Source organism: Lycium ferocissimum, chromosome 6 (genome assembly GCF_029784015.1).
Source record: "Lycium ferocissimum isolate CSIRO_LF1 chromosome 6, AGI_CSIRO_Lferr_CH_V1, whole genome shotgun sequence".
Lineage (NCBI taxonomy): Eukaryota > Viridiplantae > Streptophyta > Magnoliopsida > Solanales > Solanaceae > Lycium > Lycium ferocissimum.
In genome coordinates this window covers 54,038,895-54,058,470 of record NC_081347.1, presented here as the reverse complement: position 1 = coordinate 54,058,470, position 19,576 = coordinate 54,038,895, and the positions used below count along the sequence as shown (strand labels likewise).

The 19,576-nt window shown below is 37.8% G+C and overlaps 1 protein-coding gene and 1 non-coding gene across 2 annotated transcripts; one reads left to right on the top strand and one right to left on the bottom strand.

The window, feature by feature from the left end:
• The first annotated feature begins 11,181 nt into the window (after positions 1-11,181).
• On the top strand, positions 11,182-11,287 carry LOC132061696 (small nucleolar RNA R71). Its single transcript, XR_009416118.1, has one exon. It is a non-coding gene; the product is annotated as a small nucleolar RNA R71 (small nucleolar RNA).
• Positions 11,288-15,587: 4,300 nt separating this feature from the next.
• On the bottom strand, positions 15,588-18,924 carry LOC132059817 (cyclic dof factor 1-like). Its single transcript, XM_059452596.1, has 2 exons — positions 18,512-18,924; positions 15,588-17,186 (listed from the first exon to the last, which is right to left on the bottom strand). The coding sequence occupies exons 1-2, from the start codon at positions 18,602-18,604 to the stop codon at positions 16,005-16,007; spliced, it is 1,275 nt and encodes a 424-aa protein (XP_059308579.1). The 5' UTR covers positions 18,605-18,924; the 3' UTR covers positions 15,588-16,004.
• Positions 18,925-19,576: the final 652 nt, after the last annotated feature.

Genomic DNA, 19,576 nt, shown 5'->3' with positions numbered 1-19,576 from the left:
TATTAAGCACAAAGTAATATAATAGTACTCAAAAGATGATTAAAAGTATTAAAATATAAGGCAACAATGGCTAAATATATGCATTTTTAGGCCGAACATCACCACCCCACACTTAAACTCTTGCTCGTTCTCGAGTAAGCATTAAAACCACTCTTAATAAATCAAGCCTAGGAATACCACCACTTTGGTTGATACCAACAATTAGGCCCTATAGCAACTCAAACCATCAAATATACACTTCCTGATTATCGTGCAAAATATATAAGTCAACCAACAAACAACAAACTTCTAACCTCCTAACCTCATAGACGGACTCTAACTCATCAAACTTAAGCTCGCTCACCCACTCTGTCAAAGAAGCCAACAACATCACCTATCTATCATGAAACAAGTGCCCTCACAAGAATAAATAGTCCGCACACTCAAATCAAGGAATGAATGTAAATTACGGACTTAGCATCAAAGCACAACTCTCATGCTCACAAAGAAATTCACATATATGCACAAAGAACCATAGGCTTGCCCATTATGTACATCTCTACTAATCAAGTGTGCTCGAATGGAATCAAATAGGACTTTAACGGGTTGTAATGTTGGCTAGGGGACGGGTAGGAAAACTATATAATAGTGACTTACACTTCCCTAAGCACTTTGCACTTTTAGACTTCATTACCCATTATTTCATCTTTTCACTTTATTTTCAGCCCTCTCTTCATCAATTATTTCACAAGTATTTCTCATCATATCAAGAACGTTTCAATCATTTTTTTCAGCATTTTTTTTTTCCATGTCACATTCTTTCAAAGAGGGCCTTTTTATCACTTTGCATCTATCATTGGTCACCATTTTTTCACTTGACCATCTTTTTTCTTCAGATGTCACAATTATAACACAGTCTAAGCTACAGTGCTCAAGGAAGTAGGGTGCAAAAACCAGGGATTCAATAAAAAGCTCAAGGCAAAAATGCGGCTACCAAACGAAAGGCTACAGGCTCAAAGGGCTAACTAGTGATACAATTTCTAAAAAGGCTAAAATTCTTAAGACATATCAAAGAAAGCCTATAATCATCTTCTAAACAGAGCATCATTTTTTATTTCGCTTCAATAACATGCAGAGCAAGTTCTAGACTAAGATGCAAAACATGGAATATAAGCAAGAAATCCTCACCAAACATGGAATAAGTATCAATCAAGATGGAACAATTCTACTCTAGGACAGATAGGATCATGACGAACTACAAATATATACAGAGTCACACCTACGAACCTATGTGTCAGAAAGTCTGCTATCTTTTCATTACTCAAGCACACACAAGAAAATATTACTCAAGATCAGGCCTAAATATGCTAGTATCAAACAAGTCAAAAGGTCTTTCTTCTCTCTCCTTTACTACTAAAAAAAATCCTAAAAAAAAAATAAAAAATTACCACCAAAGGCCCCCCTCGGAAAAGAACCGAGGCCATAAGAAAACCCAAAATGATCTATGCCACTAAAAGATAAAAAGAAGCTATAAAAGAAAAATAGAAGAACGAACAAAGAAAAAAAAAGCTTTTTGAATTTTTATTAGTTTTTTTTTTTTTTTTTATATATCTAAGGCTAAGAAAAAAATCCTATGGCATAATCATCCTTGACCTCAAAAAACAGAAGTACCCACCCCACACCTAAAAATATGCATTGCCCTCGATGCATGTATAGTAGAGAAAAATTAAAACAAGGGTGAGAAATACTCCCTGAGACCCTCTAGGGCTTAGCTAGCAGCATAATATTCAACATCAAGGGTCGGGACGACCCCACACTTAATTCCAAACATGCTTCTCAGCTATCAACTTCGGGTACTCAGACTTCCCCTAATCTGCAAAATAAAAACAAAACAAACGTAACACTATAAAAATAAAATAAAAAACTATTACACATTGGGTTGCCTCCCGATAAGAGCCTTAGTTAACGTTGCGACACGACGTGAATCAACTTTTTCCTCCACCTCAAACTTATGAATTGTACCCCCTATTTTGCATCAAATTTTCTATCACGCTTCTGAGGCGGTGGTGTAAAAATAAAGAAACCAAACAATAGATGTCGCATTTTGCACTTCTTGGCCCTTAAGTGAGGAATGTCGCTTTGTCTTTTTGATGTTGCAAATTTCAGGATGTAAGGCTCTTGTTCCTCATCTATACACTTCTTCATCGGCATGGAAGACTCGATTTCCATGTCGCCAACCAAACATAATGTAGAAAAATATTTAGAATAAGGACCAACATGCCCCAACTCTAAAACTGCATTATTTTTTACATCCTCACTTTTGTACACTTCCTCAACATTGGCATCATCAACAAAGATCTCATCAAATGGTTGGAATTCCTCTATCTGCTCTACATGCTGGCCACTATCCAAGAAATATGTAGTTGGGCATCAGACGCCTCAACCTTTTTATTCAATTGAGCTTGCAGGTCATGGATATCTGAGCCAAATTGGTCTATCTCTCATCCGAGCTTTGTTCTTTCTTCCATGAACTATGTCATGTCACTTGTAATTTTATCAAGATAATCCCCCCATACCTCTAATCGGTGAGCTTGAACCAATAGCCAAGTATCACTCACAACATCCACTTTGTGAAAATCACTTGAGAGACTAGAACAACAGTTAGGACACACATTCCACTGACCACCACACCATTTATAAAAGTTCCACTCATAGGATTTAGAAGGGTCACATAATACCTCCCGTATGATCCAAATTCTAGAACAATTTTTTCATAAGTGGGGTCCTCCACAAAGTGCACAAACATCATTAAAACATGAATACCAACATTCGATAAATTTTCGTTCGAAGATGTCATGTCAAGAAGAATACCAGAATATTAAACAAACAAAAATAAAAACTTGAATAGACAAAAAGAAAAGTCTAATCTATATAAACAATTAATTTCTAAGTCCCTGGAAACGGCGTCAAAAACTTGTTGCTCCCAAACGCACACGCAAGTATATGCGGGCGTACAAGTAATATGGGATTTTTAAGTCCAGATATCGTACCCACAGAGACTTATGATTAACTATTTGTTAAATTAAACGATCCTAATTATCCATAAAAGAAATAAAATCCCAAGTTTATATTTATAAACTAACTAAATATAAAAAGAAAACAAAGATTGAACTTCAACCAAGAAAGAGCAGATTTTTATCGGAGAAGAGATAGATCTAGGGCTATGACCACTAACAATCCAGCTGAGTCTTCAAATCGTTCTACCTATGGGTTACTAGTTGATGGGTTAATTTTAGCTTTATGATATTCTCTCAAACTACTCACATGCCTATAGATGCTACTATAATGCCTATATCACTTTGGTCGTCAGAGGTAATAAGAACACATTTATTTCTCCGTAACCAATTAAATAGGGATAAAGGGTATATCTCTATCCTCAGTAGCGAAACGATTAAATTGAACAAATTCTATTTATTCTTCTTATGTATATGAATTCCCTTTCCCAAGTCCAATTCATGCACCACAGATAGTGTTCAATTAATGATCAAGTGATCGAACAATTAAGCACAAGAATAAATAAGCAACCCAAAAATATGAAAATTTAATAGATAGAAATGATAATCAAAAGTCAACTTTCATGTTTATGTCAAAGCCCTAGAACTAAAGAGTTTAGCTCCATATAGACATGAAAGAAAAACAACAAATCATCCGAATAAAAACCTCAAAATAAGTATTACAGAGAAGAGAAGATAAAACCCTGTAACTACGGCCTCCACGGAGGCTCCAAGCTCTTTGTAGGTCCAAAGTTCTGAACTAAGGGTTTTAAGGTATCCCAAAGTTATGTAAAAACCGTGTAATATGTATTTATAGATTAATAAAAGGCATGGGCTTTAAAAAACCAAATCCAACTCGGACCGGGAAACATCCGAAAATAAGCCTGGCTCACCACCCTGGGCGTCGCCCAAGGCTGCGCACCAAGGAAAATTTCCAGTGATCCAATTTTTCTTCTGCCCTTTTTTCTTGTCTTTTTATTGGGGGGACAAACTCTAAGAAGTGTCCCCCTTCTTGTCCCCCATCTTTTTCTTCTTTCTTTTTCTTTCGGTTTTTATTCAGTTTTGCTCCAATCTCTTCATCTTCACACTGATTTATTCCTACATAATAAAAATATAATATTAACCATAAATCAATATAATAGTACTCAAAAGACGATTAAAAGTATTAAAATGTGAGGCAACAATGGCTAAATATATGCATTTTTAGGCTGAACATCAACGCCTTGCCAAAAACCAGCCTATAAGGAGAAGTCCCAATGGGCATTTTAAATGTTGTTCTGTACGCCCAAAGAGCATCATCAAGTTTCCAAGCCCAGTCGGTTCTGTTTACATTGACTATCTTGGCCAAGATACTCTTTATCTCCCGATTAGAGACTTCCACTTGGCCACTGGTTTGAGGGTGATATGGAGTGGCCACCTAATGATCAACACCATACTTTGCAAGCAGGACCGCAAATGCCTTGTTACAGAAATACGTCCCACCATCACTAATCAGAGCCCGTGGGGTGCCAAATCGGGTGAAAATGTTCTTTTTGAGAAAGTTAGTAACACTCTTCCCCTCATTATTAGGTAAAGCCACTGCTTCCACCCACTTTGAGACATAATCAACAGCCACGAGAATGTATTTCATTCCACCAGAATGTATTTCATTCCACCAAAACTCACAAAGGGCCCCATGAAGTCGATACCCCAAACATCAAAGAGTTCAACTTCCATCACATAGTTCATAGGCATCTCATGCCTCTTAGAAATGGATCCTTGACGTTGGCATTCATCATAGGACTTCACCATCAAGTAAGTATCATGATAAAGTGTTGGCCAGTAATATCCACATTCAAGCACTTTTGTTGCCGGTTTCCACTATGATGACCCCTAACAAGAGAGTCATGGCAAGGCTTCAAAATATCCAACATCTCCGATTCCGAGACACAACACCGAATGATGTTGTCAGTGCATGTTCAAAATAGATATGGCTCATCCCAGTAATACTGATGAGAGTTTCTCAAGAATTTCTTCTTTTGATATGCTTTGATTTTATCTGGAATAACACCCGTCACCAAAAAGTTGGTGATATTTGCATACCATGGTGCCATCGCAGAAGACACCGCTAGAACCCTCTCATCTGAGAATGCATCATCTATATCAAGCTCCTCTAACGGTCTTCCAGCTTCCTCAAGCCTTGAAAGATTGTCTACTACCTGATTTCGGACCCTTTGCGATCTTTCACCTCAAAGTCAAATTCTTGCAACAAGAGGACCCATCTAATCAATCGTGGCTTTGCATCTTTCTTCGCCATCAAATACCTCAACGCTGCATGATCGGTGTATACCACTGCCTTGGACCCCAACAGATAGGCCCTGAATTTCTCGAACGCAAAGACTATAGCAAGCAGCTCTTGCTTATTCACAGTGTAATTCATCTGCATCCCATTGACGGGTGCATGATCTTATTATGCCTCTGACCAAGCACAACACCAATAGCAAAACTGTCACAGCCCAACCTGATGAGCCGCGTCGGGTACCCGACCACTACTGACGGAGCACCCCTAACTCTTTCTTACTCTATACGAAGTAAACTGGTGGCCCATTTTACCTGACATTCGATTGCTACTGCCTGCTATTACAGTTACACAATAAACTGTACTTCAAAACCCCATAGATCATGCATGAGAATATACATATATATATATATATATATATATATATATATATATATATATATATATATATATATATATATATATATACATATGAATAAAGACGCGATGTAGATCGACTTAGTCAATATGTACACGTACGCAAATGAAGGACAGCTAAAGCTGCATGACATCCTACTATATACAACTGTCTACAGACCTCTATCAAATATAGACAGTAGAAAGGACAGTACAAGGCCCTGTCATACCCGTATATAAAAGTTAGCATACCAAAAGGGCGGTCGCTCCGATCCAAATGGAGCTCGCTGGCTGAGACAGAGAAGAGATCCTACTGGTCTGGCTCACTCGGCTGGCTACCTGATCCTGCGGGCATGAACGCAGCGTCCATAAGAAGGAACGTCAGTACAAATAATATACTGAGTATGTAAGGCATGAATGATAACATGATAATAGGTGCAGAACATGAATAATGACATAATAAGCAATATAGAGCACAACATGAGATAAGAGAATAACCTGTACATTCGTTTGCCTCATAAGGCGGATATCATGCATGATTAGCTTTTAAAAAAAAAAAACTTTTCATGCATATCAAACATAATATCATCATTAGCCCGCGTCTGGGGTAACCATCGCACGCCGCCCACTAGTGGTGTTGCCCGTGCCATATCGACACGGTGTTATCATAAGCCGCCCTCCTTAGCGGTGTTGCCCGGCCATCTAGGCACGGTGTAATTATCATCATATACTTAACATGAAACATGCATAGGAGCTCAAGTAAAAGCTGTAACTCTATCGGAGTGACGTAAGATCGGTAACCTCCGATTGTATTATGGAACATCATGATCGTCATGTCTCACCTTGAAGGAACTAGCATTATGAGTTGAGACTATCAATAATGAATAACATCCAGGGAAAGCATAGAATAAGATCATAAATCTCATAAAGCGTCAATTCATAAACTTTAGAATCTTTAGAAATAGAGTCATCATCATTATTATCATAAAACACATCTCATCTCTATCTCATACGGAGCTCTTAATAATCTTGAGCTTTCAACTCTTGGGATGTAAGAGGATCATGGAAATATAAGGAAGACAATAATATAAGAATTATGTCTTTTGAAAGAAAGGGACTAGCCTTAACATACCTGTTCGCCCTCCTATTAGCTACGCTTATCCATCCGAGCTCGTAAATCTACATTCAAAAGGATTCGCACTATCGTTAGACACATTGTCGAATACTTGAGCTAAGCCTTCAGATTAAACTATTCTATATCCTGCCGAAAAATCGGGCAGCATCTCCCCTGTTTATATGCCTAGCCCGAAATTATTATTCAACAACAACAATACCAACATCACCCATAATATTCTCAATACCAAAATACTCCACAAACATTTCGTATAGTGTTTATCCCATATTTCCACTAACAAAAATCATTCTACAACTATTCAACAGCCCTATCTCCGTAAATAAACCAAGATTAACATTAATAATAAGAGATTCATACCTTTCTCCTGATAATATTGCTATATGTTCACTCCTCCACCTTGAACTTAAGACGAAACGCATGGCTATACGATTTTATAATCGCAACTATACGCTATCTAGACCGGAATTCGAGAATTATACCTGGTTTAGGCTTAAAATTTGGTGTTGGGAATTTGGGGGAAATTTCCAGAATATTAGAGAGAGTTTGGGGTGTTTGGGCTGAAGAAATAAGGGGGTAACCCCTTTATATAACGGTCCAAGCAGAACCTGGACCGACTTAAAATTTGCTCAGCGCGAACGCGCTGCCACGTGGCACATTCGTGCTAAGTTGCAGGGTCTTGCCCTGCGCGTTCGCGCCATCTTCTGGCGCGTTCACGTAGGGTTAATTTCTTGCCCTGACAGCCTATCTTAAAATGCACAAAATATTTGATTCTGATGTCCGATTGATGCATGGTTTGTTGCGTTAGAAACTAGACTTCCCAAACTTCACTTTAGGCTTTTGTTTCACTTTGAAACTCATAATATACTAAAAGATATCCTTTCTCCAAGTCAGACCAAAGTTACCGTACTGAGTCTCATCTAACTTTCCTCCAGGGTTCCGGAAACTTAATCTCCCTGATTTCCTTGTCCTCCAACTCTTCTATGACCTACTATATGAACTTAACCCTAATAATCATAAAATGAAGATATTTATAGCCTCATATATCCTCAACTATAACCCCACACCTACAATAGTACAACTACCACCTAGCAAATCTTAACGTACTCAAACTATGGGGTGTAACAAAAACCACTCGCATCACACATCAACTTAAATGGCAGAGACCAATCAGAAGATACAATAATAGGAGCAAAAGTCAGCCGTTCCTTTAATTCGTCAAATGCCTTGCAGCACTTCTCATCAAACGCCTTGCAGCACTTCTCATCAAACTCAAACTTAGCCTCTTTTTCAAGAAGCTTACACATGGGATTCGCTATCTTGGAGAAGTCTTTAATAAACGCCGATAGAAACCGGCATGCCCTAAGAAACTTCAGACTCCTTTCACAGAGATAGGTGGAGAAAGCTTGGCAATAACATCAATTTTAGTTTGATCAACCTCAATCCCTTTCTCAGATATTTTGTGACCGAGGACGATCCCTTCCTTCACTATAAAATGGCATTTCTCCCAATTAAGTACAAGATTAGTCTCCTCACATCTCTTCAGCACGCGACCCAAATGGTCAAGACATTCATCAAACGAATATCCTACAATCGAAAAATCATCCATAAAGACCTTCAAGAAATCCTCAACCATATCTGAGAAAATAGACATCATACATCCCTGAAAAGTAGCCGGTGCATTACAAAGACCAAACAGCATCCTGCTGAAAACAACGTCCCATAAAGACACGTGAAAGTAGTCTTCTCCTGGTATTCAATAGCAATATTAATTTGATTATAGCCAGAGTACCCATCAAGGAAGAAATAATATGACCTTCCCGCCAGCCGATCAAGCATCTGATCAATAAAAGGCATGGGGAAATAGTCCTTACAAGTAGCATAATTCAGTTTTTGATAATCCATATAGACACGCAACCCAATCACCATCCTTGTAGGAAACAATTCATTCTTAGCATTAGGCACCACCATGATGCCTCCCTTCTTCGGAACATATTGGACTGGGCTTACCAATTTACCATCTGCAATAGGATAAACAACTCCAGCATCTAACCACTTTATAATCTCTTTTTTGACCTCCTCTTACATGGGTGGATTCAATCTTCTCTGATGTTCAACACTCGGTGTACTGTCCTCTTCAAGCTGAATTTTGTGCTCACAAATACTAGAAGGAATACCCCGAATGTCTGCAATGGTCCACCCAATTGCACGTCTGTATTCTCACAAAATTTCTAGCAACCTCTTTGTCTGCTCATCATTCAAAGAATGCAGATACAATCACTGGAAAAGTATTACCAGCACCCAGAAATTCATACCTCAGATGTGAAGGAAGGTGCTTAAGCTCAAGCTTTGGCAGTTCCTCAATATATGGTTTTGATGGAGGTGTCTTTCTATTTTCAAGATCAAGGTCAAGCTTCAGTTGGTAAAAATAGGAACCTACCCCCACAAGCGAATTCACTGTCTCAACCTTCCATATCATCAGCATCGAAGTTCACAAAAATGGCTGCTAGAGCCTTACCCAAACACTCTTCCTTCATTTTAAATTCAACAGCTTCATCCACCACATCAATAGAATCAATAATCGAAATGCTTTTGTAAGCACTCGGTGACTTCACCGCCTTACTCGCTTGGAAAGTAACTTCCTGATCGTTGACTCAGAATTTGATTTCATTCTTTTCAGAATCCATAAGAGCCCTTCCAGTAGCAAGGAAAGGTCTCCCTAAGATAATAGGAATATCTTTATCAATAGCACAATCAAGGATTACAAAATCAGTAAGAAATAAGAATTCACCAACCCTAACAAGCACATCATCCACAACTCCAACTGGCCTTTTAATAAATCTATTAGCCATCCGCAATCACATGGTGGTAGTTCTAGGCATTCCCAAACCTAATTGCTTATAGATAGCAAGAGGCATGAGATTTATACTAGCCCCATTATCATATAAGCGCGAGCAAAATCATGCTGACCAACAGAACATGGGATAGTAAAGGCCCCTGGATCCTCCTTTTTCTGAACATTGGTAGTGGATATAATAGAACTCACATGATGAGTCAGAGTTACAGTGTCATGCTTGATAGGTATCTTCTTAGTCAACAGCTCCTTCAAATATTTGGCAAACCCTGGCATCTCTTGAAAGGCATCAAGAAAAGGGATGTTCATGGAAAGCTGCTTCAACTGATCATAGAACCTCTGACATTTAGCATCTTCGATCTTCTTTGCCAACCTCTGAGGAAAGGGAGGTGTGGCTTTAAATAATTGAGTCAAAGGACGAAGAGCCCTTTTAACCGTTGACATGCTAATGTCATTGCTGCCCTCCTGATTTTTAGAACTTACTGGAACATCATCAACCTGCTTAATAATAGGAGCTTTTGTCTGGACATCATCAATAATTGTTGGCACATCAGATTGTGTCTCTTCTTCTTCAGCAACTGAGATTTATCACCTTCTTTCATCACTTTGGAGTATTTTATCACTCCGAGTACTGATAGCACATACACGGTCTCCACCACTTCTCTCATTCTTCGGATTCAGAATAGTGTAACTAAGAAGTCCTCCCTTATGTGGAGGGTGTTGTTCTCTGGAAATATCTCGCATCTGCGACTCGAGCTTCTGAATGGAAGCCGTGTGAGATCCCACTGTTTCTGTCAGCCCCTTCAATGTTCTATCTGCTTTGTCTTGGTTGGCTAGCACCTTTTCAAGCATTCTCTCCAACTTAGAACTCCCTTGTTTAGTTGATTGACCCTTCAAAGGGAATATACGGATTAGAACTCCTATTTCCAAAGTTATTGTTATTGTTGTAGTTTCCCTGGTTCGAGCCACCATAGTTGTTGTTGTAATTACCTTGTCCCTGTTGAGGTCTCCATTGATTTTGAGTCTGATTTTGATAGCCTCTTTGATAATTCTGCCTTTGGTAACCCCCTTGAGAGTTATTAACATAGTTAGCATCCTCATACTGCATAGGGGCCCCTCTTAATATGGACCCTCTTGAGCTTGGTACATTCCCTTGGGCAATTTCGAAACTTCTTCAACAACATTAACCTTCTTTGTTTCTCTTTCATCAAGTCTCTTGGTCAGCAAAAAAATATTGGTTGCTATCTGAGCTAGCCACTGCTGAGTTTCTTGGTTCTCCTTCACAATGTTATAGATCATTGGAGCTCCATAGGCTATAATATTTTTAGCACCCGAATGCCATGCTTGATTGTGAGTAGTAAGCTTAACAAGCAACTGAGTGATTCAGGCATAAGTCTTGTCCATAAAACACCCACCAGCTGCATTGTTTGCGACTGCTTGTGTCAATGGATCTAGCCCTCTATAGTTCTCCATCAAAATATTTTCTGGAAAACCATGATTAGGAGACTTTTGTAAATATTCCTTGAATCTCTCCCAAGCTTCAAATAGTTGTTCCCCCATAAGCTTTTTGAAATCATATATCTTGTCACGAATCTCAGCTTTCTTGCTTGGCGGAAACCACTTCTTAAGAAAAACAGCAATAAGCTCTCCCTACGTATGAAAAGTGTTGTGGGGCAGCTTGTCAAACCAAACTCTTGATTGACCGGCTAAAGAGTATTTGAAAACTCTTAGTCGAATAGCATCAACTGGAACAACATTCTACATGTGTTGGGCACACACACCCACAAAGTTCTTCAAATGTTAGTGAGAATCATCATCGTTAGAGTTTCGAAAATATCCTTCAAGTTTGAGCAATTGGTAGATAGTGGAGTCAATCTTGCAGTTTGCAGCATTAATCCTCGATGAAACAATAGCAGAGGCATATTCCACCTCTTCTAACATATCTGCAAAAACATTCTCCATCTCCACTTCCACTGGTGGGTCTTGCACTTGCACATTCCTATTGCCACTTGCTCCACATCCTCCTCTGTTGTTCATGATTACCTGGTTCACAGTAAACAGCAAACAAGGTGTGATGGAATAGAAAAAGACTTTAAGTAAAGCACAAACTCTTTAGTAATTTCAAAACCGTATTCCCCGGCAACGGCGCCAAAATTTGATACGCTCAAATTACACCTATTAAATGATGTAAAGCGGACGATGTCAAATATAGTAACCCAACTAGGTTGGGGTCGAATCCCATATGGAATATGGTGTGAAAAGGTTACTAAAGTCCTATAGTACTTTCTTGCATTCTAGTTTCGTATTCCGTTGAGTTTGTAGAAGATTGGTTGTTTGTAATTAATTGCTTTTGACTGCAATTTATACTAAAAGGAAGCAAGGTTGTGTCCCCCTTTAGATAAAGAGTATGCTATGGTGATTGATCATGATATACTTCTAATGGATTGTTATAAGAATGCACTTAACCTCTAATTGAATCTCTAATGTTTCCCAACAGTTAAAGGTTATTTCTCTTTATGATTTTCCCAAATATAAAAGAGTGTATCTGAAGAACGGTTAATTCCTGCCACGTAAATTCCTCTTATTCCTAAGTGAATTTATCAAACAAGGGTTAAAGCCTATAGTTCTTGTTATTTATTCCTACCAACCCCTACTCAGTTTCCCAAGTTAAGCAAAGTTTATGGCTTTAATCAATGTTTACAACCATCAATTATGAATGAAGAACAAGAATAAATAAACCCTAACAATCCATCGTGCATATATCAATCTCAATCCTTAATCACAAAACACCCATCTTAGGGTTTACAACCTTAGTAATTGGTTTAGCTACTCATAGTGAATGAAGAATAATAAGAGATAATAGAAATCATAATGCTTACAATTGATTGATTCGAACTGAAATAAAGTAATTGCAATTGTTTGTTCTCCCAAAAAGCTTCAAAAACTATGAGTATTCAATGCTAGAGAAATAGAACTGAATTATGATCAAGAATCATCTATACAAACCCTACAATGAGCATTTATAATGGTCCAAGTCATGATAAAGAAGACTACAAAACTGCCCCTGTCAGCACTATTCTGCGGACCATAAAGAGTTATACGGTCCGTCAAAATTCCTTCTTCAGCCGTCAAACTGCCTTCATCGAACTTTCTGCGCTTCCACTTTGACGGACCATTAAATGTTATACGGTCCGTATAATTGCTCCGCAGAATTCCTATGGCTGAGTTGCTCTCTGTTACTGCTTGACAGTGGATTTTACGGTCCGTAGAATATTCTATGGATCGTCTTTTGCTCCGTGAAATTTCCTTTGGTCACAAGTATCCTGCGACAAGTTATGGTACATTTGACACGCCGTAGAATTTTCTGCGGTCCGTCTCTTGTCCCATCAAAATGCCAATTCAGTCAACTTGCCATTTTTAACTTCTTTTTGCAAACTTTTCACGTAACTTCTCCAATTTTCGCCATATAAACACTGATAACCTGAAACATAACAAAAACCACATAAAAACGACACGAACTTGATTGATAACAAGTAAAACTCCCCGTTAAAAGCATCAAATGTGCCGAAATTATGCAAAGACATCAATTCCCCTCAATCAAAAGGTAAAAGCACCATCAACATCAAATGGAACACCACCCCACCCCCACCCCGAAAGAGGATCCTACAAGCTAACTACTGATGGTATTTACTATGACAACACTGATTGAAGGGATTTGAGGAGTAATTATAAATAGCAGCGACAATTGGATCATTGGCTTTACTAAAGGACTGCCTAATAATACAACTTGTATACTTACAAAACTAACAGCTTTATTGCAGGGTTTGAAACTAGCTCATGAACAAGGCTTAATGCCACTAGAAGTCGAATATGACTCAACATAGGTAATAATTATACTCGAGCATGGTCATGATACTTACAACCCTTTAATCTTTGAATGCAGATGCTTGATAGAGAGATTGGGGAGCCTAGCAGTAATACATGGTTACCGGGAGCAAAATACAGTCGCTGATTCACTGGCTAGAGAAGGAGCAAAGGAGACATTTTTGGGGCCAAGATGATTTTTGCAGTTCCTCCCATGTATGCAGCTGCAAGTTTTTGGGCAGACATGAAAGGAACTTCATATGCTAGAACTATCTGGGCAATTCGCATGATTGCCCCTATCTTGGGGTGCTCTTTAATTTTTGCCCCTCAAATTGTTGGTCTTTAATTTTTGTCCTTCGGCACTTTAAGTAATAAAAAAGTGATCGAAAAAACCCTTGATATTCTTGATTCGAACCTTGGTTATTTGGTAAATGTCACCCCCTTAGACGCTAACATGGTAAAGAGAGTGGATACACTCTCCTCTGAGTGCATGAGGTTGCTCAAAAATCGACAAATCAACTTCCAAGTGGAGTATTCTTCAACGTTTAATTGTCACATAGTCATATACAATGGTTTATTTGTTCCAATTGTATATATTTTCTCACTTCTCAATATATCCCATGTATTTTACCTTAACTTTGTATTACGACTATTTATTCCAATTGTATTCTTTTCTAGCAAATTCTTAAAAAAAAAAATTCAAGAACTCCATTATTTGTATACAAATAATTGTTTTTAGCCAAAATGACAAAATAGTAACTTTTGCATTTCTTTTTGTTTATATTTTTAGATGCAATGATGATTTGTTTCAACTGTGCATTTCTTCTTTTTGCAGACCAAATACAAAAATAAAAATAAAATAAAAAAATTTGGGTGAAAGTACATTGTATATTGTAGCCAAATAAAAAAAGGATTAGCTTAAATAATGGAGTTCCAAGCATATTTTTTACAAATTTAGCTGGAAAATATGACCTAAAACATAATTGAATTTAAAAGGGTAAAAATATATTTTATTATTAAAAAAAGTATGTGGACCAAGAAAGTCCACTTGGCAGCAAATGCATCATACCTCCTTGGACGGAGGTCGTTTAAGGAGGTGAAAGATACCAAGTAACCAAGCATAGAGGGGTAAATTGGACCCAAAATAATTTAGATATACACTAAATAAAAGGTAGCTTAAGTTTAGGGAGTCCCAAAATATTATGCCATATATAAATTATTAGAGCTGAAATAAGTTAAGTATATGCATGTTGAGCTGATGCATACTATATCAGAACAGCAAAATGGTAAAGTTGCTGGATGGACAAGGGAACAAAAAGGAAGAGGAATAGAAAACTTTATCATCTCATTGCAACCTTTTGGCATCAGTAAAGTTATATGCTTGTAAGGAAAAAGGTCTGATTAAGATCTATTTGCCTTTTTCTCACAAAATTCTAGTCTATCCACAAAAATTGAGGGACCTACCACAACACTTATAATTGTTTTCCCAAAAATGCCCAGGTTTTGATCATTTCTCCTTTTTACCCAAGAATCTGTGCATTTGTACTTGTGGCAAACATCAAAACTCTGACTAACATTGTAATATATATATTTACCCCATTAAATTAGTACAAAGCCTGACTGGAAACACAATTAACTCACACTTCCCAGATAATTCACTACAAAAAATATAAGAATTAGTGACGAATAAATTTTGTAGCTAAACAAAAAAACTCATCGCTAATCCTATTTAGCGACAGATTATCATAAAATTATGTTAGCTACGAGCAATTTAACGACGGGTTTACGACGAAGTTTGTAACTAATTCCAGATTTTCGTTTTTAGTGATTTAATTAGATGGTTAAGGGCATATAAGATTGAAAAGACATTTGTTGTAAGTTGTCTACACTGACTAGGATTTTCAAAGTCTGTAATAGAATCAGGAACAGTTCATTTCATTTGCCAAGAAAAATAATTCAAAATGTGCAAACAGCAGAAGGATCTTCAAATGAAACAAAGAGGGCTAAAGTTAATTTAACCTTCAATATCAAGTCAGTAAAAGATTCATATATAGACTCTCAAAAAAGGATATATTCCAGATTTACATCACCAGATTCTTCCGTTGCATACCGAAGTTCATTCAAGAAGTCGGCCTTATTTTCTATATCATTAGCACCCTATACGTTATATGTACAAGATAAACAAACTCCCAAAACTATAAATGCTTCTCCTGAATGACAAATGAAGGATTGCAAACCAAGGGGACTTAGTGGCAGGTTCTCCCTTGGTGCGCACACGTTATCTGCTTTTCTTCCTAGAGATGCACAATTAGATCAATTTAGTTCCTGCATTGACTGACGTTCTTCGGAACTGTTGCAGCCACAAAATTGTGATCTGGAAGACATAATTTACAACGCTGATAACACCTCTACTTCAAAGGGAAGGATTGACTTGAGAACTCGGTATCCTCACGTGGTCTCTTGGAAATTACGTGATCTGGACAAGGCTGCAGGGTTAGCTTGCAGGACTAGATTAGTGTCGGATTCATTGTTTGTCTCATCAACTTTTGAATTGAAGGCCTTGAAGAGCCTTGATGAGCCATTAGCTGAATCGTTCTTCTCGTTCTTAATACCTAGTGTAGACCACATAGAGCTCTTAGCTGCTTCATCTAGATCATCAATTCTCAATGTTTTAGGAATCACTACACTTCTCTCTCCACCTTTGTCCTTCAAAGTATCCTCTTTCCCCGAGTTTGATGGATTAAGCATGCTGCTTTCGTCCCGAGAATGTTTTCCTAAGGTCGGAGAAGTAGGACTCGTGCTATACGAGGGCGGTGGAGATACCCATGGGACATTCCAAGGGCTTGCAACAGTACAACCCCAGTAGGGGGATGGAGGGTAAAACGATACCGGATAACCAGAAGGAGCAAGGGCGGGTGGTGGCACCGAATAAGGCCAAGTAGGCCCTGGAAAGTGATGCATTTGGGGTGGAAACGCCTGAAAATTTTTCCAGGCTAAATCATGTGTAGTGGAAAAATTATTCCCTTTTTCTGTTGAATTTGAGGTCGTACTACAAGCCTCACTTGATCGATCATTCCCAATAGAGCTATGTGACTTTTCTGCAAGGTTCAATATAGAAGCCATGGAATCACAAAGGGGTACTTTATCTGATCCAAATGCAAGAACAGTTCCATTTGCTCTGAAAGTAGGAAGATTCATCCCTTCAAACCGGGATGCTTGGAGGGCATCCGACACCATTATATGACGGTAACTTGAAGTGGAAGAACTTTTGTTCTTGCGGCGACCAGAACCAACAGGCACATTTCTCATCGTTCCGCCAGCTGTCCAATATCTCTGACACTTCTTGCAAAAGTGACGGGGCTGGTTGACATTGTAATTATTATAGTAGCAGAATTTGGTTTCCATGCTATTACAGCGCGGACAGGGAAGTATTTTGTCCGGCTTTTTCAGTACCTTACTTGGATCTTCCTTCTTGGTAGATTTTGGGGACGATGTTTCTTTACCAGCATCCTGTGTCTTGGGGTCATCGCTTATACCAGATGATGCTTCTGGTTCAACCGACTCGTCTACAGTTGAATTGGCAAAATCGTCTCTGTTTTTACTCTGCGTAAACTCTCCTTCGGAAGTGATCTGATCATTGGCGAGAAAAAAAATGAACTTTTAGCTCTATTACTGCAATTGAATACAATAGGCAATAGGACTATGTTATGCACTATCAAATTATCAGTCTCCTGACTCATGCACTTGGATTGTTAAGTAATACATGATAATGGTTTTATGCAATTTGATTCTATTCATTAGTTCTTGATGCATAAAACACTACGAAAAAGAAATTAAAAAAAAAAATAGGAATTAGCGACGGACAAATTCTTTTAGCTAAACAACAAAATCCGTTGCTAACCCTATTTTGGCGATAGATTATTGAAAATTCCTGTTAGCTACGAGCACTTTAATAACAGATTAGCGACAAAGTTTATAGCTAATTTCAGTTTTTTCTTGTAGTGACAGAACCAAAATATCGACCCACCGGTATTGTTAACATTTCTGCTTGATAATAGGAATGAGCTTTGAACTTATATCCACCTAGTACCCTTTAAGGATGCCTACAAGATAGAGGAGCAGGCAGATTTAAAGTATTGTTGAGGATGGAAAATACTCAGAACAAGGGAAAGACTGACTTGTAGCACTTTCCTCGTTTTGATTCTAAATTATTGAATTATTTGCTACGATCCCAGATGAGAGAAAAAACTGTCGCAGCCATAAAACTAAACATAGGCTAACATAATTAAAATGATCCAACTTTTCTTTTCATTAGTTCAAAATAGGGTGAAAAACTGAGGGTGTAGTAGGTTAACAACTAAAAACTAGTCAGTTTATGAATCCTTATAGTACAATTCATAATATAACCAAAAACTCTGCCTGTATAAGCTTGCTCACATAGTCGGTCTCAAATCCTGATAGAAAAAGAGGGTTGTAGTAGCATGACAACCAGCAAGGGTAAAATTCATCAATATATGAATCACCGTCACCAGAAACGGATTTAGAATGTAAAGTTTATAGGTTCCGCCATTGACCTTAAGCTAATATACATTAACAACCGTGTTCACAGTAAAATACTTATATACATATTTAGTGAATTTTTTAATACAAATGCAAAATTTAATTAAAAGCTAGTAAGCTCACGTGAACCTAAGCTTAAAGCTAGATCCACCCCTACTCCTCATACAGTTTAAAGTAGGGTCAAAAAACTATGCCTATACGAGCTTAGCTTTCTCACGTAGCCCGTCCCAAGTCCAGATAAGAGAGAAAGGTTGTGGTAGGTTGACCAGCTTAAATTGAATCAATAATTTACATGATTTGTGACAATACAATTCAAAACAGGGTCAAAGGTACATACAGAGATAGATATATGCATGTTTTTGTATAAACACAAAGAGAAATATACATATATATACCTGATCATCATGTGATGTAGTGTTAACAGAAGAGCTTCGAAGATCATCAATTGGCAAAACAATTGTCTTTCCAAAAAGTTTAACTTCAGACATTCTTTTGTTTTTCCTCAGTTTTTCTCCACTTTCTTTCTTTCTATATATGTAGTTGCTTGCAAGACAGAAGAAATAAATAAACTTCAACTCACTGAAAAAATGATGGGTTTTGTCGTTGTTTTTTCAGATGGGGTACAATATTTTATGTTTTCTTGATTTTTCGTGTGTACTTAGTTGGACGAAAAGAGGAAGGGCAGAAGAAGGGGGTTTTTCTTTGTGTGACACGTCAGAAAAGGTAATGAATTCACAGCCACAAATTCTGTGTGGCAGTGAGAAAATCTTTAAAAGGGTTTTTGGGGTCTGTGTTTCATTTGCTGGTTTTTGATTCCCGACCCACCCCACCCTACCACACAACAAAAATAGTTTGTTCAAAGGTCAGTGAGAAGTAAGTGCTTTTTGTACTGTTTTTTCGCTTACCTTTTTGGTCCATGTCAGCAATTCCTTTTTCCCAAATTACTATGCTCCCATCGGTTTTCCCTAAATCCTAACCGCTTTTGCATCATCATCATCCTGTTAATAGTAAAGCAGGAGTACAATATTTTTTTGATTTTTCGCTCGGTATCTGATATATCTGTTGGGATTCTCATTAATTTGAAGTCGTGCCACACAACGTCTATTTGAAAAAACACGCTCTCTAATTGAATTTCTTTATCTCAAAATTCAAACTCAAAGCCTCTAACTAAAAATGGAAGAAATTATTCATACCACTATAATGCTTATTGGTCTGAATAGTAAAGTACTAGTGCTACTAAAAGCAGCTTTCTGTATGTAATCTATTTCTATAGTTTTACTTTTGGGCATGTGGCTCTTTTTGCTAACACAATAATGGCATCAACCTATGGCGGATCTGGAATTTGAAGACGACGGGTGCACCACAAAAGACAAATTCAGATGTCACGCAATACCATCTTGTTTGAAAATTTTTATACAACCATAGAACCGAGTACTAACATATAAATACAATTTAAATGG

Coding starts and splice junctions, on each gene's coding strand:
- LOC132059817 (XM_059452596.1), bottom strand. CDS start 18,604: ATGTCTGAAGTTAAACTTTTTGGAAAGACAATTGTTTTGCCAATTGAT. Junction 17,187..18,511: donor CTACATCACATGATGATCAG/GTATATATATGT, acceptor GCCAATGATCAG/ATCACTTCCGAAGGAGAGTT.